Source organism: Zea mays, chromosome 7 (assembly GCF_902167145.1).
Source record: "Zea mays cultivar B73 chromosome 7, Zm-B73-REFERENCE-NAM-5.0, whole genome shotgun sequence".
NCBI classification, from domain to species: domain Eukaryota; kingdom Viridiplantae; phylum Streptophyta; class Magnoliopsida; order Poales; family Poaceae; genus Zea; species Zea mays.
This window is the reverse complement of record NC_050102.1, coordinates 183560140-183582500: the sequence shown is the minus strand read 5'-3', so window position 1 is coordinate 183582500 and position 22361 is coordinate 183560140. Positions and strand designations below refer to the sequence as shown.

General features: G+C 44.1%; 1 protein-coding gene, 1 non-coding gene and 2 pseudogenes across 20 annotated transcripts; 1 reads left to right on the top strand and 3 right to left on the bottom strand.

The window, feature by feature from the left end:
* The first annotated feature begins 4681 nt into the window (after positions 1 to 4681).
* Positions 4682 to 7066, top strand: LOC109941228 (mitochondrial import inner membrane translocase subunit TIM44-1-like; annotated as a pseudogene).
* Positions 6242 to 10782, bottom strand: LOC103633599 (uncharacterized). Of its 18 annotated transcripts, XR_004851639.1 has the most exons (8): positions 10454 to 10695; positions 10006 to 10323; positions 9161 to 9885; positions 8655 to 9082; positions 8495 to 8575; positions 8279 to 8380; positions 8075 to 8201; positions 6242 to 7508 (listed from the first exon to the last, which is right to left on the bottom strand). XR_004851639.1 is itself a non-coding variant. In XM_008655300.4 (7 exons), the coding sequence occupies exons 1-7, from the start codon at positions 10618 to 10620 to the stop codon at positions 7371 to 7373; spliced, it is 1965 nt and encodes a 654-aa protein (XP_008653522.1). In that variant the 5' UTR covers positions 10621 to 10695; the 3' UTR covers positions 6242 to 7370. The 18 variants fall into 18 exon arrangements, 13 of the variants coding, with proteins under 13 accessions (XP_008653522.1, XP_035817094.1, XP_008653517.1 ...); XR_002748887.2 differs by having other exon boundaries at positions 8655 to 9088; positions 9161 to 10323; positions 10454 to 10747; XR_004851637.1 differs by having other exon boundaries at positions 8661 to 9088; positions 9161 to 10323; positions 10454 to 10747.
* On the bottom strand, positions 8032 to 8112 carry TRNAL-AAG (transfer RNA leucine (anticodon AAG)). The gene has a single exon. It is a non-coding gene; the product is annotated as a tRNA-Leu (tRNA).
* A 3488-nt stretch (positions 10783 to 14270) lies between the features above and the next one.
* Positions 14271 to 15051, bottom strand: LOC100191899 (wound-induced protein WI12 pseudogene; annotated as a pseudogene). Its single transcript, NR_168925.1, has one exon. The product of NR_168925.1 is annotated as a wound-induced protein WI12 pseudogene (transcript).
* Between the last annotated feature and the right edge of the window lie 7310 nt (positions 15052 to 22361).

Sequence of the window (22361 nt, the reverse complement as noted above, 5' to 3'; positions counted from 1 at the left end):
AATACAATAGCAAACAACACAGTACAAACCACTAGCACTGGGAAATGGAATTAGTTGTTTGTACCGTGTTGTTTGCTATTGTATGAGAATCTCGCTGTTCTAGTATTTCCCCCCAATATTGTACCTCGCAAAGGTGTTTTCCTTTCCAAATCAAGGATTATGACCAACTAAGGGTTAACTAGGATATCGTGGCTGTTCAGATTCATTTCTCAGTACACGATCTGCTATGTTCCCCCGTAGGACTGTAGTCATTTTAGTGTGGTGCTCGTCTGCTTACTCCTGTAACACGGTTATGTCCGTTACTCTAATGATTTTATCTTAAGATTGCTATTATGTGTGTTGTTTGACCGCTATGGAGAAGACCATATTACTTTGCTTGTTCAACAATTATTATACGTGCACTCAGTTTAGTGCCCTTTGTATACATTTCTAACTAGACTCTTTCCCGACATACTCGGTTGTGCTCAATAACCATTTGTTGTAAATTGCACGCTTTAGTGGATTGTTTTGACCATCAGGAGAGGTTCATCTTGTTTGCTCACTCAAATGTTCACTTCAGGTTCTCTCTGTGGTTGGTATATTGCAAGATGAAGTTGATCCTATGGTATCTGTGATGAAAGTTGAGAAAGCGCCTTTGGAATCTTATGCTGACATTGGTGGACTGGATGCTCAGATTCAAGAAATTAAAGAGGCAGTTGAGCTTCCCTTGACTCACCCTGAGCTGTATGAAGACATTGGTATTAGGCCTCCCAAGGGAGTCATATTATATGGAGAACCTGGAACAGGAAAAACTCTTCTTGCCAAGGTCAGTATTCTGTCTTGCAAGTATACAAGATGTCAATATATTGCTTAGTATTGCAGGGGCAGGCTTTGATATCTGCCTTTGTCTATGTTTATCCAAATTACACTCTTTTTCTACTTTTCAGTTTTCAAATAGCATGTACTTGGGTAGTGATTACTTGAAACTGTCTGCAGGCTGTGGCTAACTCAACATCTGCGACTTTCTTGCGTGTTGTTGGTAGTGAACTCATTCAAAAGTACCTTGGGGATGGTCCCAAACTAGTCCGAGAATTGTTTAGGGTGGCTGATGAACTTTCTCCCTCAATTGTCTTTATTGATGAGATTGACGCTGTTGGAACAAAGAGGTATGATGCTCATTCAGGAGGAGAGCGTGAGATTCAAAGAACTATGTTGGAGCTGCTGAATCAGCTAGATGGTTTTGACTCGCGTGGAGATGTTAAAGTTATTCTAGCAACAAACCGCATTGAAAGTCTTGATCCTGCTTTGCTTCGGCCAGGCCGTATAGACCGGAAGATTGAATTCCCTCTCCCAGATATTAAAACTAGAAGACGCATCTTCCAGGTGCTGTAACATCTGTAGACAGTAATATTTGCATTATCAATGTTCGTAATACCTTTTTGTCCTTATAATGAAGGTTGTAAACCGTGCAGATTCACACATCAAAAATGACATTAGCTGACGATGTGAACTTGGAAGAGTTTGTTATGACCAAAGATGAGTTCTCGGGCGCTGATATTAAGGCCATCTGCACGGAGGCTGGATTGCTCGCCTTAAGAGAACGTAGAATGAAAGTGAGCCTGAACTTGTATCCCTACATCAATTCGTATAAACTTGTCTGGGTGAATAGAAGTATTCGAATAACTCGACCTTTTATTTGCTATCGAATAGGGATTATATTTGGGTGTATGCTAACTGGTAGTAGTTCACCCGGACCATTATATTTTAGTGTGTGTATTACCCAATTTGCTTTAACTATGTCTGAGCATATAGTACTTTATGGTTCCATTTGACATTGCTGATGTTTTGTTTTGGATACCCAGGTGACCCATGCAGATTTCAAGAAAGCAAAGGAGAAGGTGATGTACAAGAAGAAGGAAGGTGTTCCGGATGGTCTCTACATGTAGTAGACGTCTCCTGCCTTGTCAGAACAAGTTATCCTCGTCTCTCTCGTCATGGGAGATTTGATTGCCACGGCACTTGTTGCACACCTATAAGTGGTCTGAGAACGTGTATTATGCTTTGATTGTTTCAAGTAAAATTTCTCTTGGAGAACGCTGGAAAGTTTGTGCATCGGCTACCTACCAGCATCCTCGTAAACACCCATTAATCAGTTTGTGCATCGGCTGCCTCACACGTGTTGGCTGCTCAATCCCATGGATGAAAATATGCTGGAGAAAGTGGAGATGGGATTTCACTGCGAAAGGGGCAGCATCAATCAGTTATAAGCAGGGTTCATGAAACCGGTTGGCTTACAAAAAACGGTCGGGGAATTGGTAGAAACCGGCCGAATTCAAAATCGGTCCACCTTTTGAATTCAAACGACTCAAAACTGATTAATCGCCCCATAAGATCGATTTATCGGTCACTAGCGCGAGAAATCGAATCTCTTGTTTTTTTTAAATAAAGCATATTTAACTCACAAAAATTAAATAAAAATGGCCTAAATGTTATCAAAGTCCAATAACAATATTTAGCGGTTAAAATACATTACATGACACGGTTTCATGGTTCAAATATATTACATATCATCGTTTCATAGTTCATAAATACCATCGATACAATACACCATCCGATGATCATTTCATGGATGTGCATTCCACTGATTGATTCTGTGTTGTATTATACTTCTCTGATAAGAGCAACATAATACTTTGCGCATGCATCAATTGTGCCTCGTACTTCATCCAAGTTTGTCCGATCCACGTAGAAGCGTACTCTATTTTTCTAACAACATTTTAATGTGGAAACATATATATAGTATAGATTATATAATGTCAAAGCAACATACAAATAACAACCTTACCGAGATATATATTTCCCCCTGTTTCTAAACCGGATCAATGTGATTCGACATTCATGAAAATAACAATAATATTAATTATTATTACAAGTAGAAGCGCCAATGCTAAAAAAGATTTGAAGAAAATCCCCAAAACCTAACTACTATAGCTCCCTCGGATTATCTCTGTCTAAACCGATTAATCGGGTAGCAGGCGCGGCTAATCGGCCAAATCTTCCGATTTATCTTTTCTTTTCTGAAACTTGTTTCATTTTTAGTTTGAAATATGTTATGTGTTTTCAAATTTGATTTCAGTGAAAAGTCTTGGGGGTCGTTTGACAGAGCTCCCATAGCTCCGCTCTCTGCAAGAATCACTCCCACGGAGCCAAACGGTAAAAACCTGAACTGCTTCATGATGTGAGTGGAGTGAATCTAATCTCTATTTTGTACTATAAGGTGGGAGCAAAAAAATATGCTTCCCACCGCTCCCAACCTGGTCCCCACTCTCTAACCTATCAGGAACCACTTCATAGCCTATTTGTCAAACAATTTTCGTCAAATAGATTCACTTATGCTAGAAAATCACTCTATTAGAAAATCGGCTCTCGGAGCTAGAGAATCATAGAACGGAGCTCTGCTAAACGAGTCCTTAATATGCGCCGGTGAGCTAGAATTGAGGGCTGGTGACTGTTGTAAGTTACTTATGGGATTTAAGGCGGAACTTCAAATGAAATTTTGGATACTAGAGAAAATCGGCATGTTTTCGCATCTCTTTACTTAGAACTATATCGCCTGTAGATGATTCATACATTTAATGTGTAAACATTCAAAAAGTACATCATGTAAGATGTAAACATGTGAACAATTAAGAAAAAAAATATTATCATAATAAACTAAATTGTTTTCTCGAAATAATTAAGATGTAACATACCATTAAAGACATGTAGACTTTAGGGTATGTTTGGTTCGCTGCCTAACTTGTCACACTTTGTCTAACTTTTTTGCCTAAGGTTAGTTCTTTAATTTGAACGACTAACATTAGACAAAGGGCGTGTTTGGCAGGGCTCCAAATAGCTCCAGATTCAAAAAAACAGCTCCACTCCATTTTTTTATAGCCAAACACTCCCAACTCCAAAAACTCCAGATCCAAAAAAACTTGAATCTAGCTCCCAACTCCACCAAATCCATGGAGTCCCTGAGGGGGTACTCCGCAAACACAGTTTTTGAAAGGACTCGTGAAGTTGTGTGGAAATTACCCACCATTGCCATCGTTTACACAGGATACCGCTTCGTTTTCTTTTTTCTCTCCCGATCGTATCTCCTGCCCGTCGCGCAAACCGATCGCTGCCCTAGTACATACCTTATCATTTTATAGGATTTTTGTTTGATCAAATGCATGACTTGTTCGTTTCACTATTACAAAAAAAACAACGCCATGCACCATCTAGCGTCCAGGCACGACGTGGCAAAAAGAAAAAAAACAGCGACATGCAAGTCTCCAGGCGCAGACTGTTGAGATGTTCGGTGGTGGCCATGGAGGTCTTCGCGAGCCACGGGTGGCGGTCTAATTCAAGGATTGACGCGGTTTAGTGTTTGTGTTCTTATATTCCATAGCATGTTTTAAGTTGAAGTTTGTTTGATTCACAAACTGTTGAGATGATGTATTATTTGAGCTGTATGGCTGTATGCATGAACATGCAAAAGGCCGGAATGATATTTCCATTTCCAAAAAAAAAAAGTCTCCAGGCGCAGAAAAAAAGACCAACACATTCTGTTCCGAAGGGCAAAAGAGGGCAATCCATTCAAATTCCTTGTTTTTGAAGCTGGAGCTGTTATTCCTGCCAAACACATTTTTCAACATCAAATTGAGAGTCTAGCTCCATGCGTGGAGCTGCTCTGTGGTGGAGTAGCAGCTCCAGAGTTGATTTGGTAGAGCTGGAGCCCTGCCAAACACGCTCAAAGTGTGACACAGTTAGCCACAAAAACCAAACAAGTCCTTAATGTTTTCACAACGTTCTCCAGTTTCGCCTGGTCTCCAGCTGGACAGAGGATTTTCCAATTCTCGGCTGTAATAGCCACTTTCCGAAGCAGAAGACCCAAGTTCCGTCAACCTGAATGCTGAAAACATATTGCATTCCTTGGTTTCCACAACTCCCATAAGGCTGCAGCACATACCATGTTATGCACTAGAAACTTTTTGTTACTTAACCACATATTTCCTATTGAAAGAAAACTATGAGCCTGATGGATATCCAAGCTATCTGACACACATTTCCAAATCTGATTAGCTACTACACAGTCAAATAAAAAGATGATGAACCGACTCATCTTCAGTACAAAACAAACATGAGACATCACCTAGCTCCCTGTGTTTTGCAATGTTATCTCGGGTAAGGATTTTATTCTGAGAAACTAACCAAAGGAAAAATTGGACTCTAGGAGGAATCGTTAAATCCCACACTGCAGGGCTATGAATCAAAGTGATCCCTCTGAATTTAATCACTTTATACAGAGATTGGGAGGAGTAAATGCCACTGGGACTAAATTGCCAAATCAAAGCATCTTCTTCTGAGGAAAAAATCATACTATTAATGTTTTAAGTAAAGATATATGCGGACTACAATCAGAGTCTTTTCCCCCTCCTGAACGATGGCATATGTGATAGCTTATCAGCATTTGCATCCTGTTGAATAGTAGCTACCACCACCAGTATGAATTACTAGTTTTAGGGAGGTATGATTTGCTTGTACACCATTTGTTAAGCTATGGTTTGCTTGTTTGTAGTAGCACAAACTGTACAATTGCATGGGTTAGTTAGACAGGTTATCCATTCGATGTGCTTAAAAAGCGAAGCACTCAGTATGTAACCAAACCAACGCCGAATGCCTGTGAAGCTGTTTTTGCCGTATGCCTTATTTCATCTTTTTTTAATTTCATTTATTTCGTAGCTGCATGCATTTTATTTTACTAATTGCCATCCATTGCTGGTACGTGGTGTAGGCTACAAGGGCAAATGTGCAGACAACTAACGGATATAGACATCTGAATAACAGGAAGCTAAGTGTTTTCAATGAGTTTTCTATGCAAATAAAGGGTGAGGCCAAGAGGTATGTGGTGAAGGAAGATCTCAAGGTAAGGTAAGTTGCAAAATTATTGCACTAGTTTCAGTTTTGAATCTTCTACATATAGTAGTAAATTGTGATATATTCTGCAACAACATGATTTTTGCAGAACTAAGAAGACGACTGATTCAATATACAAGAGAGTTGATGAAGTTTGGAGTGAAGCTGAGGAGACATCTAAAAAGGTATGCCAGTGAAATTATTTTTCAAGGATGATTGCTTAACATTGATAGCTGTACCCTATAGATTTGTTTCTTTTTATGCTCATGGATTTATGAGGGCACTCTTTTCCCACTTGTAGGTTACTGCAAATATCAAAGAAAAAAAATGTTTGCTGCTAAAGAAGAGGTAAGGATACATAAATATCACTTTGATACAGTACAGACCGTGATTTTCTGTAAACATGTATTCTTTGCCTTGATGAAACGTTTACAGGTGAAGGAAAGTTTTGGAGTCCGAAAAGAAGAGAGTACAAGTTGCATGGATGGTTCCCCTGAAGCTTCAAAACATGAGAAAACTGAGGCATCCTCACATTCAAATGACACGTCTGAATATGCCACAAACATCCACACATTGTTTAGTAAATTGAAGTCAACAATCACATCGGCTTCACCAGTGGTGTCCGGTGCATTTGCAAAGTTGAAGGACACAAATTTACCTAAGCAGGGATATGGAGTCGTCAAGGATGAATTAAGCTCTAGCTCTAGCAGAAAGAAGGAAAAAAAAACACCAAGCTAGGCATGCTTCTGCTAAAGTAGAAAGAGTATATGAACCGATTTAGTTCTTACACCAACAAAAAAGACAGTACTAGGTGAAAAATGGGAAGCATTTAAGAAAAAAGTATCTTTAAGGAGATTGTTCAACTTTGCCCCTATCTTTCTCATATTGATTTTCTATCTGAAATCCTTTTTTTCTATAAGATCCGAGGTCACCCGGTCTATAAAAGAGTGGATGAGTACACCAAGCCTGTTGTAACCAAGGGGCAAGAGGTACCATCACAATGATGTATAGATGTATTTGGTCAAACCTAGTTTTCTCTTGCAGTGATATCCATGTTTTGCTTATGCATATGCAGGTAGCTGACGATGTCAGAGAAAGATGGGAGACAAGTGACAATCCAGTGGTTCAGAAAATTCAAGAGTAATATGTGCTGTGTCCCATCATTCTTTGTTCTGTCTGGTTATGGAATTTGATCGATTCAATCTGAACTATGATATTCTGGGCATGGCCAAAAAAATACCTGTCGAGGGACGTTTCTGAGCTCAAACAAACACTGTAAGATATAACTGAAAAGTACACATTACCATGCTAAAGCTGGAACTCATGTTTCCATTATAAAAAAAAACTGAAAATATATATATTCGCTTCGATTAGAAGGTGACAAGTGCAATCTGACTCACTTGAGAGCTTGTTTGGTCGCATGGGGTTTGATGGGATTAAATTTCTTCCTATTCAAAATTAAATAGAAAGACCTCTAACTTAACAAGCCCTGATAAGAATATAACTGATAAGTGAACGTCCATGCTCGTGCGGTCTGAAGATATTTTAAAATCCTGTGTTTGAAATCTCTGAGCCTCAGCGGTTCTCTACAAACAATATAAGAAGAATAGCTTAAAACAGAAAAAAAGAACGATAAAGAATAGCTTAATATACTCATGTTCTCTATAATTCTCTAAATCTACAAACAACACAGGAACATGAGTATATTAAGACAGGCTAAAAGGTAATACATTAAGTCTCACACACACACGCGCGCGCCAAAGATTTGATCCTGTGGCTAAAATCTAATAACTATAAGCCTCAACAAATTTGTAGAGACAATCCAAGAACTGTTACAAGAATAATGAATCTTCTACAAACAGTTACAAGAACCAGATTAGCTTAACACAGGAAGAAGAAAAACAATCCAAAAACAAGAACTGCATGATAAAGTAAAAAAAGGGCTAATGAATTCTCTACAAACAATTACAATTAGAAGAGTAGTTTGAAACAGGAAAAAGAAAAACAATACAATGAAAAACATGTTTGTTGAGAGTTGGATTTGAAAAAAAAAGCTAATGAATTCTCTACAAACAATTACAAGAGTAACAGGAAAAATAAAAAAATATTTGTTGAGAGTGGGATTTGAACCCACGCCCTTTCGGACCAGAACCTTAATCTGGCGCCTTAGACCAACTCGGCCATCTCAACTTGAATGACTCTACTTCCATCAGTTAGTACATGATCATTATTCATTGAGTGTCATCGCTCCAGATTTGATCAGTTTCATCATCGTGCACCTGCCTCATTTTTCTTGTGCCAGTCAGATTATACTAAAGCCATGTACGGTTTACGAGGAAGACTGCATGGTTATTACCTGCCGAATGCCATCTGCTCTGTTCAGAATGGTGGCGTTGGTAGGACTCCCAGTCCCAGTCACATGAGAGCTCGCTCTAGAAGCTGGTTTCAGCTTGGAAGACTGCATGCACCAGCCACAGCCAGTAATATATATACAACTTTGTCAGTACAACCACAACCATGCATGGTGGCAGTTGAGTTTGAATCTTGATGCAGGAAATGAGAATGCACTGACAATTGCAATGTCTTTTATCTGTGCACTCCTGCTGTCCAAAATGTTTCTTGAAGGATGGATCGGGCTTGGACCATTCCGTAGCTGCAAATGACAGGCATCTTTTGTTAATTAAACGCCACAGAAAAAAAGAGAGACGGATGCTCATGTCAGGATGCCCTGCCTTAACTGCCTTAACATCAAGCAGTGGATATTTGGGCCTTGGCACCCAAGGAGGAGGAGGGGACATCTTCGCTAGCTCTTGTGCCGCAGAGAAGAACACGCTCTCCTGCAGCAGATTGCTGCTGTGGTCTGAAGCCTCGTGCTCTTGGCTTGGCTTCTCATCAGATTGCCCACTGCTACCAAATTGTTGCTGGAAACATGGTGTTCTGTGTTTAGGAGATGCAGGTGGAGTCCCTTTCTCTGACAGCCACTGCATCGGTGGAATAGGCGCAAGTGGCGTATGTACTTTGGCGTCTTCAGCAGCAGCAGCAGAAGAATTGTCAGGTGGCTCCAGAACAGGACCACTTCCTGGCAGCAGCAGCAGCAGGTTCTTGGAGTCAGCTGCTGTACATGTTTCAGGAGTGCTGCTGTTACTGTTACTGCATCGATCTGCATCTACTACCGATACATTAGTACAAGAGAAAATGCTTTCATGGTTCTCCAGATAGGACGGAAGGCTACGTATACCTGGGGTGGGGATGGCGACGGCGATGGCTTCAAGTTCAGGGCTGCAATCCCCGATGTCTGTGGCTTGGGTCACCCGGAGGCTGCTACTACCTGCACGAAAAGAGCGCGAGTGGTCGTTGTGATGCTTGGTGGTGTTCATGAAGAGCTTCCTCGGCAAGCTGCTGACTCTTGAGGCGATCTTGCCTTTGTACCTCGACCTCGTCGTATTACTCTCACCACCTTTCACCAATGATGCTGAGTTCAGCCTGACCGCCTTCACCGTGGAACTGCTGCTAACAGCCGCAGCATTCGATGTGGTATCAACCTGACTACTGATGGATCCACTACAGGTAGTAGCACCACCACCACCACCACCATCATCATCATCAGGTGGTTCCTGAAGATGGTGATGAGTAGTAGCAGCAGTAGCGGTAGGAAAGCGGCGAGCTTGTGGAGAGAGCCATGCCTCGAAAGAGCTCGTTCTCTCGAGCTCACTTGGGCTGGGCTGCGCTGTACTACCTTCTTGCAGCTTCTGTTCCATGTTGGGCTGTTCGACCCTGTGAGCAGCTGTTTGCTGCATCAGCAGGAACATAGACCCGGCGGCACCTGCTGCTGCTGCTGCTTCTGCCTGCCGACGATGCTGCTTCAGCGTGCCTTGCTCATCAATCTTGGCAGAGTGGGCCCTGAAGAAGAAGGAGGGGTCGGTGTACCTCTTGAGGCACGCTCCATCGCCAGCAGCATCAAACCTGCAACGCAACACCACCGTACCAGCATGGATTGGACATTGGAGTTGGGACTTGGGAGCAGAAATCAAACAGGCAGCTGCACTGCACGTCATCGTATCGTATATCAGCGGCCATATATACTTGTCAAGGAGTGACAGCCTGGGAGGCCCGCGGCAGCGCTCGATACGTTGGACGACGACACGCGGCATCGGCGGCGCGCCTCCGAGATAGGAGCGGCAGCCCAGACGGCCTGCACCACCGGAGGTGGCGAGAGCAGTAGCAGCGGCGGCAGAGCTGAGGCAGCGGTGTTCTTGGGTGGACGGCGGCGGCAGGTCGAGGTCGAGGACGAGGTCGAGGTCGGCCGCCAGCAGCTTCCTGGCTCTCGCGGCCAGTCGTCGCCCTCGCGCGGACGCGGCCATCACTTGGTCTTGCATGTCGTCGAACACCTCCGCGGCAAGCCTGCGCATCCCAGTAGATACGTAACCGGCCGGCGTGTGCATGCGGATGCGGTTCGACGACGCGAGACAACAACTAGTATAGTAGGACACACTAGCTAGGGAGCGGAGTAGGGACTCCAAAACAAACGCACTCTGCGAGGTCTCCGAGCTGGCGGAGGATGTCGACGAGGCCTGCCATGGCGAGGCCCTCGAGGACCGCGTCGGGGGCATCGTTGTCGCGGTTGCGCGCGTCGCCGTGGGAGGTGGTGGTGGAGGCGCCGGCGCATTCACACTGGCGGCATCGTCCGCACCTTGTCATTGCCGCCGCCGCTCGCTCACGTACTGTACCGATAGCTGCTCCCGGCTGCTAGATAGCTTTAAATCTGCTCGGGGGAGAGGAGGAAGAAGAGGAAGGGAGGAAGATGATGTGGTACGTATATTCGCGCCCGTACGTACGTGTTGCGTATGCTTCTGGCAACTTAATCGTCGTCGCTACGTACAAATCAGCAAAAGAAAAAGAAATAAAAGAAATGATTATTGCATGCATGATGACAAACGTGTACTATGTATATACACGTACGTCTGACTCACATGAGTGTACCTACGGCTACACGTACGTACAAAAATGGACTTGCTCTCGTGTGACTTGCCAGCCTGCCTCCTCTAGCTCTGCGCGTACCAACAACCACAGTACACGTACGACACAAACATGTGCATGCTTCGTCCATCTTACCTATATATCTTCAAAGCAACGATTACATATGCATAATTGCTATTTCGGTACTCTCCTAACAATAAGCTAGTACTCGATCCAAATGTTCAACTACGGTGCATTATAATTTGCAACCACAGTTTATCTCTAGGTAATATTAACACCTCCTAATGTACTCTCCATTTAAACATTTCTATATATTAAGCGCTGCACCATGACGCTCACAGATATAGATGTCCAAACGGACCGGACTTGCCGGACGGCCCGAAACCCGGCACAGGTTTGGCCCGGCACGAACCCGGCACGACACGAAGTGAACCGGACCCGTGCCGTCCCGGCTTGGTCACCGAGCCGTGCCTGGGCCGAAGGTGTGACACGACGGGCTAGGTCCGACACGGCCCAATTTTATTTTTTTTTCTTCTATTTTTCATATAAATACGTATATTATACTTGAATATAGAGTATAAAACACAAAAATATGTGTTTTTGTTGGTTATGTGGGTGTAAATAAATGTTTAGAGCTAATAAATATGGTTTAAACCCTAAAAATCATACTTTTAGGATATTTTAATCATTTAAACTTCATATATTGTTATGGGCCCGTTAGGCCAGTCGGGTCGTGGGCTGGTCCGGCACGATTATTAACCTAACGAGCTGTGCTTGGGCTTCGCTTGGGGCCCGTGGGCCGGCACGACACGGCTCGCTAGCTAAACCGGGCCGGGCCGGCACGGTCCTAATTCGTACCGGGCCTAGCCGTGCTCGAGCCGGCCCGGCACGATCCGCCCATTTGGACATCTATACTCACAGGTAACCAGTCTCTGTGTTGCAGTTGTGAGTTAGGGAAGCTGGAAGCAAAAACTTTGGAATAATAATAATAATAATAATAATAATAATAATAATAATAATAATAATAATAATAATAATAATAATAATAATTGGCCTAAACTTTGGATATTGTTATGGTCTGTTGTTTTGAATAATCATGCATATTAATCATGATTTGACAAAACACATACGACAATTCCCACAGAAAAAACACTTAACACCTTTTTTTTGGTTTCTCAATAGCTACCTTTTCATCTCATACTCATATTAATGAATGTTTTATTAACCAAAGCCTTGTAGCGACGTCTGAGCTAGAGAGCAGTACGTACATTGTTTTGGAACCAAGAATGGGTTTGGTGCTGGGCCAGCGGCCAGGCTGGAGAGACCGTGGCCCAACAACTCAGAAGGACCACCATGGCCCAAACCAAGCAGCAACACTCACAGGTCGTTCACACTAGCTAGTAGTACTCCATCATAAACAACCACTCGTTTTCATTTCGCTAGCTAGCTAAGCTACCTGTTTCTTGTTTTTCTCATGTTTTGACGACTGAGAGTGGCAGCAACCGCAAACGACGCAGAAATATCCATCCATCATCCGTCAATCCTTGGAATGGATGGCTACATCCAATCAAGGGACATGGACAGTCTGACGAGGCTGAGTTCAACGATGAGCGGTACCCTCTGATGACATATATAGGGGCACAAGCGGTCAGTAGTAACCTCCAAGCTCCATCGTTCAGCCGACCGGTCGATAGGTCTGTCGATCGATCAGCCTGATCGATAGCATCGCGTTAAAATCGAAACAGTCAGTATCGAACATGTTAAATATCAGGTCGGTATTGATCGCTTTTTACTGACATGACAGTTTCTAACTGATTTTTACTAACACCTGCAAAAATTCTCCACCTCTAATCACTGAAGCTTCTACCACTGAAGCTCCCCCTTTCTCTTCAACCTTTCGCTTATCCATACCCTCTTCTATACTTGTACATGTATCCATATGGTGATCCTCTTTGTAGATCGCATGTTGCTCCTCCTTTATATGTTGCTGTATTCCCCCCATATAGTGTTTATCCTCCATTTTGTTCTCATGCAGGCACGACAATGCCCACAAACAGCCATAGTGATGCAGCCTTAAACAAGTCCATGTATTCTGGTGTTACAATAATAGGTCATGAGTGCACCTCCTATCATTGAAGCTTCTACCATTGAAGCTCCTCCTTTCTCTTCAACCTTTCACTTATCTATACCCTTCTTTATACATGAGTACCTGACCCCCCCCCCTATAGTGCTCATCCTCCATTTCATTCTTCTACATGCATGACAGTGCCCACAAACAGCCACAATGATGTAGCCTTAAACAAGTCCATGTATTCTAGCGTTACAATAGGTCATGAGTGTGCCGCATGGCGAGGGGCTCGCATGTTATGAGTGGGAGACGGATAGGTTCTCTACTGCGGCTCGGTGTCAAGCATAGTTAATACGACCGACCATTTATACCGGGTTAGTCTCAGGCCAAACGAGGAACCCACTCGAGGGCTTTCTCTCGGTTCGCCTGAACCCCTTCTCTAGCTCTGCCTCGTCCGACCCTGGGCTCGGTGCCTCGGGGTTCATCCAGGGTGGTCGCTTCCAAGGTAGACGGTTCACTCATCCTCCTGCTGACCTGACCAGTGGTCCTCGGTAGCCCGGAGATCCTTCTCCTATGCTCTCTCTGATCGGTGCATAAATCAATCGGAATTATTTGATAGATCACTCTATGGCCAATATGAACGTTGACATAAAACAAATCCACAGATTAGCCTTAAAAAGTTGAAAAACAATTAAAATAGATTATGAAAAAGATATGAAAAAGGTGGATGAGAAATATCAAATATGACAGTCATGTACGACCTTCATTCTCGAATATTTGTAGTCTGCTAGTTTATTTTTTAATTAAACAACGATAAATAAAAAAGAATGGAGGGAGTAATTGTTTTGAAGGTTTTATATTTTATTTTGTTCTTTAAATTATGTATTTTTTTGTTTAATTATGTGTACGAATGAAATTTTATTTAATAAAACGCGGTGTTTTATTTTAAATAAAAGTCTAAAAAAGCTGATGTGTATAGGCTGTGATAAAGGCTATACACAAGAGGTGCGGTAGATAAGAGTTTAGGAGTGGTAGATAAGAGTTTGTGACAGATAATAATAGCGTGGTTGGCATCTGAAACCACCCTCAGGATTCAAGATGCCTGGTAGCAGTAGGTAGGTGTAGGTAGCAGGGAAGGGAGAGAAAATCATATCGTTGCTCGCTTGTCAAATGACAAGGACAGTTTAGCCAGTGCTTGCTTGTTTGTGGTAGCCAGTAACCGGGAGATATTTATGTTTTTTTAAATATAAATCAAATTAGAATTTGCTTGCAAGGTATAAGATGCACGCGCGTGGTCAAAGTTGATGAGATATACTGTATATATATAATAGTGACATACGGCCATGGATGGGATACAAATACAATACGTACGTAGATACATACATACACACGGTTGCACTGACTGACTGACGACGACAAGGATGATACGTAGTATATAGATAGAGATGGTATTTAATTTATCCCTCAGAGTGATCAGAGGGCGAGCAGGAGTCCCGGCAGGGAGTTGGTGGCGCTGTCGGGGCGGCGGCTCTGCCAGACGCACTTGGCGGCGACGGCGGCGGCGAGGCGGGTGACGGTGAGGTCGGTGTTGAAGTACTCACGGAGCTGGGTGATCACCCCATCGGGTCCCACGGTCCAGGCGTGCACCCAGTAGCAACCCCTCTCGTGGCCCTCGGCGATCACGGTGCCGGACGAGGCGGCGAGGGCGTCCACGGAGCGGGGCACGAAGCGGAAGCTGCCGGTGGTGGTGGTGGTGGTGGTGGTGGTCAGGAGGCGCATCATGTGCTGCTGGTGCTTGGGCGGGCCATGGAACCACCACTCCAGGTCGGGCGCCAGCAGCGACTGCACGGCGGCGTGGTCCCGGGCGTTGAGCGCCTCGTACAGGCGGAGGACCAGGAACTTGTTGCGCTGCTCCGGAGTCTCCGCCGCTGGGTCGATGCCTATCTCGTCGCCCTCGGCGGTGGCGCCGCCTTTCTCCAGCTTAGACGCCGCCAGCAGATCGATCCTCTCTGTCTCTCTCTAACTAACTAGTAGTAACGCGAGGACAGGATGGGATGCGTTTGCGTGTGCGTGCAAGGATAGGAGGCCACAACCACAACCCAGAGAAGAGATGGAGGCCGGGGTATTTTATAGACCAAAACCCAACCCAGATCGAGAGGCTGACTCACACTCACACTCACCTCACCGCGTGCCAAGCGAGTCATGAATGGTCGGTTCCTTCCGCGTCAGCAAACCGGCTCCACCCACTGCGAGTGCCCTACCAGCTCATGCTCCTCGATTTGCCACGTTTCCAACCTTTAAGATACTTTCCTGTTGACTTCCTCAACCGATAATTGTTTGGGCATCCATATGTATGGATGCCACTAATTTGTTTTTATTATATATATATGATTTTTCTTTGGTTAAAATAAATGTCTCTATTCAAGTAAAAAAACTGTCGCATTTTTGAACCATGAAATTTATTGCTAATAATAAAAGCAATAAATTTTAGTCTGGAATCAAAAAGGACTGGTTCTGAAAGAAAAACGCTTGGACGGAGCGCTCGAGAGAGAGCGAAAACCGCCGCCTCCGAAACTTTCTGAGCACGCGAGAGAGAGCGAAACCCAGAGAGAGAAGGTATGGGGGGGCTCAATCCTGCCGCCCACTGCTCGTTGTCGTCGCTTACCCCCCAGCGGCTTCCGCCCCATTCGCCATCGCAGCTAGGGCGAACAAGGGAGCCGGCGAGGCGAAGGGGGATTCAGCGTCGCAGCTTGCAAGTTCGATGGTGGTAGCGCTCTGCCTTTCCACACTGGGGTCTTCAGCGTGCGGCGCAAAGGTCATTCCCACTGGTAAGTTCGCAGCTGGCAAGTTCATTGAGTTCTGTTGTCTCCTTGTTTGTGCACGGTTGGGGTGTCAGCTTGTTCGCGACGTCTGCCGTTAGGGGGTTGGGGTTATGGAGTTTGGGCTAGAAGATGACAGGGTTGATGACGATTTGGCTATCACTTTCTCAAGGGTGAGAAGGATGGCAAATCCAATAGTTGCTATAGATCATTCATGCACGGATGCACAACATGTCCTATCGAATTCCAAGGTGGAAGAGGGTTCTACCGGGGATGGTCGTTTGGAAGTTGGGGAGGAGAAGCACGTTTGTATGGGCCTCTCCCTGGCCTAGGTGTTCAGGCATTCCTGGAGGCCCATTAACTCAAAATGGCTATGGGTGCCCAGGACCAACATTCTCTCAGGTAAAGGATACCAGGCAAGACCAGAAGAGGTACGCCGGCTAGGGCAAAGTGCTAGGCGTATCAAGAGAGTTGAGCCACCGACACCATTTGAGCGATCCTTTTCTCAGGTGGTTAAGGAAGGAGGGATGGCGTGGAGAAGAGAACCAGGGGGAATAGCTAGAAGCGACCCCCTAAGGATTGGATGGAAGATGATGACTTGCTGGATTCGGAGTTTAGCAGGGAGGAAGACCTACGGGCCAAGCTCTAGAGGGCCCCAGGGGAACAGACCGAGCAGGATCAGCAAGAAATTGGACATCATCGTCTAGGAAGTTTTATAGGTAACAAGATTTCTCGGAGGGGTGGTTTCTGGAGAGGGCGTGGGAATTTTGTGCCAGCCAGGGGTGGCTTTGGGGGTAATCGTTCTTTTGGTAGGAATGAGACAGGGGGTAGGGGAAGCAAAAACCAAGAAAATCGTGATAAGGAACAAGGCTCTCAGCCATGTTCAGAGAGGGGAGATCTGTTTTCGGATTTGGGATGCAGCAGGGTAGGGATTCTAAAATCCAGGAAGGACTGGTCAAGGAGATTAGATGCTTTCGTTGCTCACAATCTGGACATCATCAATCTGACTGCCGGAATGACCCTCTATGTTACAAATGTAAAGAGTCTGGACATATGGCGGCGGAATGCCAAAATAACAAGAAACTTCGGTTGTTTGGATTTGGAATTCCGGAGCAGGGCTTCTTTGGTTTTTATATTCCTGAGAAAAAAGTGCAGGTGAATATGTTAAATGTTGTTATTCACATTCTTGAGGGGGAACCCACAGAAGAGAAATTAGACAAAGAGCTTAAAAATCTGGTGCAAGCTAACTCGGATTTCAGAGTTAGAAGGATGGATAAATATGATTTTAGTGTTTCCTTTCCTGACAAAAGCTCGTTGGAATCATGTGCAAAACTAAGCAGCCTTGAGTTGCCTTTATACAGTTACAGAGTTCAAGTAACCAAATCCAAATCAGATCCGAAGGCTTCATCTGTGCTCCAGTGTGTTTGGATCAAAATTTACAACCTGTCAGACATTGCGCGTGAGGAAGGGACTATAAGAGAAGTAGCAAGCTTAGAGCAACTCCAGTAGTTCTCTAAAAAATAGCTTGCCAAAATCATGTTTAGCAAGTTGCTAAATAGCTATTGGAAGTAAAAAATAACTTAGTCTCCAATAGTTGCTCATATTTAGAAAGTAGTTCGATTTCGAATCTATCTTTAGTGGCCCTGCGCTTATGAGATCTGTCTGATAATAAGGTTGAGAGCAGAGGATGTGAGGGCGGAAGAAAAAAGGTCGTCGATATGAACTATGGATGAGTGGTGGTCCGGTAGCGCAACCTATGAGGAAGTTAGGTTCGACGGTGAAGGATAAACTTGTGTCATGCGTGTTTGACCTAGCTACCTCATTATGCTAGAAAATGAAAAAAGAGCGTGCTATACCTGGCTATCTTACTGTGTGGGAAAGAGAAAAATAATCACGCTAGTATGAAGAAATTGACGTCAACTGCATTTAGGGAGTTCCTACCGAGTTGCTAAATGTGGAGAGTAAATAGAGTTGAATAGCAACTAAGTAAATTTAGCAAGTCTATTTAGAGAACCATTGGAGAAGCATTTTTCTGTTCATTTCTTAAATTTAAGATTTAGAGAGTTGTTTAGAGAACTATTGGAGTTGCTCTTAGTGGGTAAGCCAGTGGTGGTCGATGAGTTAAGTATTATCAAGGAGGGACCAGTTAGAGTCAAAGTGGATTGTCGGGATCCCTCTCGAATTAAAGGTTTCATAGAAGTATTCTTTAACAAAGTGGGATATGAGCTGAAGGTTGTGGCTGAGGGAGCTCGCACTCGATCTCCTTACTTGTTAGGGCCGAGTGGATCTGAGAATCAAGAGGATAAAGACCAAGATGAAGATAGGAACAAACCAGGGAGGAATGATGAGAAAAGAGGGGGGAAATTTGAGAGGAAAGGGAAGGAGTTAGAGAAAAAAAAATCAAGAATATGGTTTTGGAGAGTCTCAGGAGGACATGGAGGAAGATGCTGGGGAGGAGGGGACACTGCAAGAGATTTGTGATGAGATACCCATTGCGGTGTTTCACCCCACAAAAGGATTCTTTTCGCCCGGTCTAAAAAAGGCTAAAGATCAAACTTCTACGGTGAACACAGCTGAAGTCTTGATGCTTAATAAAGAAATAGAACAAAAAATCATCTCTGATAGTCAACTCTCTGAAGTGTTGGATAATGAAGGTTCGGTGGATGATCGGGCCAAGGTGGCTCCGGAGAAATCTCATATTGAAATGATGAAGCAGAGAGTGGAAGGTCAGACATTCTGCTCAAACAAGGAGATTAATGCAACTACAAACAGTCAGGTCAACAAAAACAGTATTGGGCTGGATGGTATGAATCTTTTTGGGGGAAATGATTAACCTTCAGCTTTCAAACCAGGAGGAAGGGAAACAGGATTTGAAACACATGCTGGATGACTTCCCAACAGAGGGCAATGAGGAAGATTGGCATGGGAACATAGTGGAGGAGGCTGAGCTTTACCACACAGAAGAAGATGGTGAACAGGAATGGGAGAAGGCATTAAGCAAGAAAGGGAAGAAAAAAATAGAAGGAACTTTCCAGTGATAGCTACAAGAGCCAGCTCGAGAATTGCCAAAGATATGGAATCCCCATACTGGAGAAAGCAACCAAAAGAGTTCGTGAGAAAAACCAGCTACAAGGTACATCGCATCCAAATCCTTTTCTCATCCTGAATAATGAATCTAATGAAAAATCTATCTACTGTTATGAAAGATATAGGCATTGTTCTAGAAAATTATGACAATCAAATAGATGTGTTCAAAGCTGAAGAGCGGGTTAGAGCCACTATAGCTGAAGCAAACTATAAATAATATGTGGATAGAATTAATGATAGTCGCCTAGAGGGGGGGTGAATAGGGCGAAACTGAAATTTACAAATATAAACACAACTACAAGCCGGGTTAGCGTTAGAAATATAAACGAGTCCGAGAGAGAGAGGGCGCAAAACAAATCCCAAGCGAATAAGCAAGTGAGACACTGAGATTTGTTTTACCGAGGTTCGGTTCTTGCAAACCTACTCCCCGTTGAGGAGGCCACAAAGGCCGGGTCTCTTTCAACCCTTCCCTCTCTCAAACGGTCCCTTGGACCGAGTGAGCTTCTCTTCTCAAATCAAAGCCGGGAACAAAACTTCCCCGCAAGGGCCACCACACAATTGGTGCCTCTTGCCTTGATTACAATGGAGTTTTGATCTCAAGAACAAGTGAGAAAGAAAAGAAGCAATCCAAGCGCAAGAGCTCAAATGAACACGACAAATCACTCTCACTAGTCACTAGGGTTTTGTGTGGAATTGGAGAGGATTTGATCTCTTTGAATGTGTCTAGAATTGAATGCCTAGCTCTTGTAAGTGGTTGAGAAGTGGGAAAACTTGGATGCAATGAATGGTGGGGTGGTTGGGGTATTTATAGCCCCAACCACCAAATGTGGCCGTTGGGAGGCTGTCTGTTCGATGGCGCACCGGACAGTCCGGTGCACACCGGACAGTCCGGTGCCCCCTGCCACGTCATCACTGCCGTTGGATTCTGACCGTTGGAGCTTCTGACTTGTGGGCCCGCCTGGGTGTCCGGTGCACACCGGACAGGTACTGTTGGATGTCCGGTGTGCCAGCATGGGCGATTCTGACTTCTGCGCGCGCAGACGGCGCATTAAATGCGCGGCAGAGAGCCGTTGGCGCGGAGATGACCGTTGCTTCGGAGTCGCACCGGACAGTCCGGTGCACACCGGACAGTCCGGTGAATTATAGCGGACTAGCCGTTGGCGTTTTCCGAAGCTGGCGAGTTCCTGAGGCCGACCTCCCTTGGCGCACCGGACACTGTCCGGTGTACACCGGACAGTCCGGTGAATTATAGCCGAGTCGCCCTGGAAATTCCCGAAGGTGGCGAGTTTGAGTCTGAGTCCCCTGGTGCACCGGACAGGTACTGTTCACTGTCCGGTGGCACACCGGACAGTCCGGTGCGCCAGACCAGGGGTGCCTTCGGTTGCCCCTTTGCTCCTTTATTGAATCCAAAACTTGGTCTTTTTATTGGCTGAGGGTGAACCTTTTACACCTGTATAATCTACACACTTGGGCAAACTAGTTAGTCCAATTATTTGTGTTGGGCAATTCAACCACCAAAATTATTTAGGAACTAGGTGTAAGCCTAATTCCCTTTCAATCTCCCCCTTTTTGGTGATTGATGCCAACACAAACCAAAGCAAACAGAGATGTGCATAATTGAACTAGTTTGCATAATGTAAGTGTAAGGTTGCTTGGAATTGAGCCAATATAACTACTTACAAGATATGCATGGAATGTTTCTTTCTTATTTAGTATTTTGGACCACGTTTGCACCACATGTTTTGTTTTTGCAGAAAATTTTTTGTAAATTCATTTCAAAGATCTTTTGCAAATAGTCAAAGGTAAATGAATAAGAGTTTGCAAAGCATTTTCAAGATTTGAAAGTTTCTCCCTCTGTTTCAAATGCTTTTCCTTTGACTAAACAAAACTCCCCCTAAATTAAATCCTCCTCTTAGTGTTCAAGAGGGTTTTGATATACCATTTTGAAATACTACTTTCTCCCCCTTTTGAACACAACAGGATCCCAATTGATAAATACTTCTTGGAAAACACTAAGTTTTGAAATTGGTGGTGGTGCGGTCCTTTTGCTTTGGGCTCATTTCTCCCCCTTTTTGGCATGAATCGCCAAAAAACGGAATCATTAGAGCCCTCGAAGTAATTTCTTCCCCTTTGGTCATAAGTAAATGAGTTAAGATTATACCAAAGACGAAATCCGGTCCTTTTGCTTTGGGCTTTTACTTTCTCCCCCAAAGACAAGGTCCTTTTCTTGGAGCGATGGCGAAGGATGAGTTACGGAGTGGAAGCCTTTGTCTTCGCCGAAGACTCCAATTCCCTTTCAATATACCTATGACTTGGTTTGAAATAGACTTGAAAAACACATTAGTCATAGCGTATGAAAGAGACATGATCAAAGGTACATTCATGAGCTATGTGTGCAAGCTAGCAAAAGAAATTTCTAGAATCAAGAATATTGAGCTCATGCCTAAGTCTGGTAAAAGATTGTTCATCAAGTGGCTTGGTAAAGATATCGGCTAATTGATCTTTAGTATTAATGTAAGAAATCTCGATATCCCCCTTTTGTTGGTGATCCCTAAGAAAATGATACCGAATGGCTATGTGCTTAGTGCGGCTATGCTCGACGGGGTTGTCGGCCATTTTGATTGCACTCTCATTATCACATAGTAAAGGAACTTTGGTTAATTTGTAACCGTAGTCCCGCAGGGTTTGCCTCATCCAAAGCAATTGCGCGCAACAATGGCCTGCGGCAATGTACTCGGCTTCGGCGGTGGAAAGAGCGACCGAATTTTGCTTCTTTGAAGCCCAAGACACCAAGGATCTTCCCAAGAACTGGCAAGTCCCCGATGTGCTCTTTCTATTAATTTTACACCCCGCCCAATCGGCATCCGAATAACCAATCAAATCAAATGTGGATCCCCGAGGGTACCAAAGCCCAAACTTAGGAGTGTAAGCCAAATATCTCAAGATTCGTTTTACGGCCGTAAGGTGGGATTCCTTAGGGTCGGATTGGAATCTTGCACACATGCAAACGGAAAGCATAATGTCCGGTCGAGATGCACATAAATAAAGCAATGAACCAATCATCGACCGGTATACCTTTTGATCCACGGACTTACCTCCCGTGTCGAGGTCGAGATGCCCATTAGTTCCCATGGGTGTCTTGATGGGTTTGGCATCCTTCATCCCAAACTTGGTTAGAATATCTTGAGTGTACTTTGTTTGGCTAATGAAGGTGCCTTCTTGGAGTTGCTTGACTTGAAATCCTAGAAAATACTTTAACTCCCCCATCATCGACATCTCGAATTTCTGTGTCATGATCCTACTAAACTCTTCACATGTAGACTCGTTAGTAGACCCAAATATAATATCATCAACATAAATTTGGCATACAAACAAGTCATTTTCAAGAGTTTTAGTAAAGAGTGTAGGATCGGCCTTGCCGACTTTGAAGCTATTAGCAATAAGGAAATCTCTTAGGCATTCATACCATGCTCTTGGGGCTTGCTTGA

What these genes read in the sequence shown, in the direction of transcription:
- LOC103633599 (XM_008655295.2), bottom strand. Translation starts at nt 10,620, where the DNA reads ATGACAAGGTGCGGACGATGCCGCCAGTGTGAATGCGCCGGCGCCTCC. An exon ending in CAGCTCGGAGACCTCGCAGA is followed by an intron (nt 10,324 to 10,453) that starts GTGCGTTTGTTT and finishes TGGGATGCGCAG; the next exon opens with GCTTGCCGCGGAGGTGTTCG. An exon ending in AGATAAAAGACATTGCAATT is followed by an intron (nt 8,381 to 8,494) that starts GTCAGTGCATTC and finishes TGGTGCATGCAG; the next exon opens with TCTTCCAAGCTGAAACCAGC.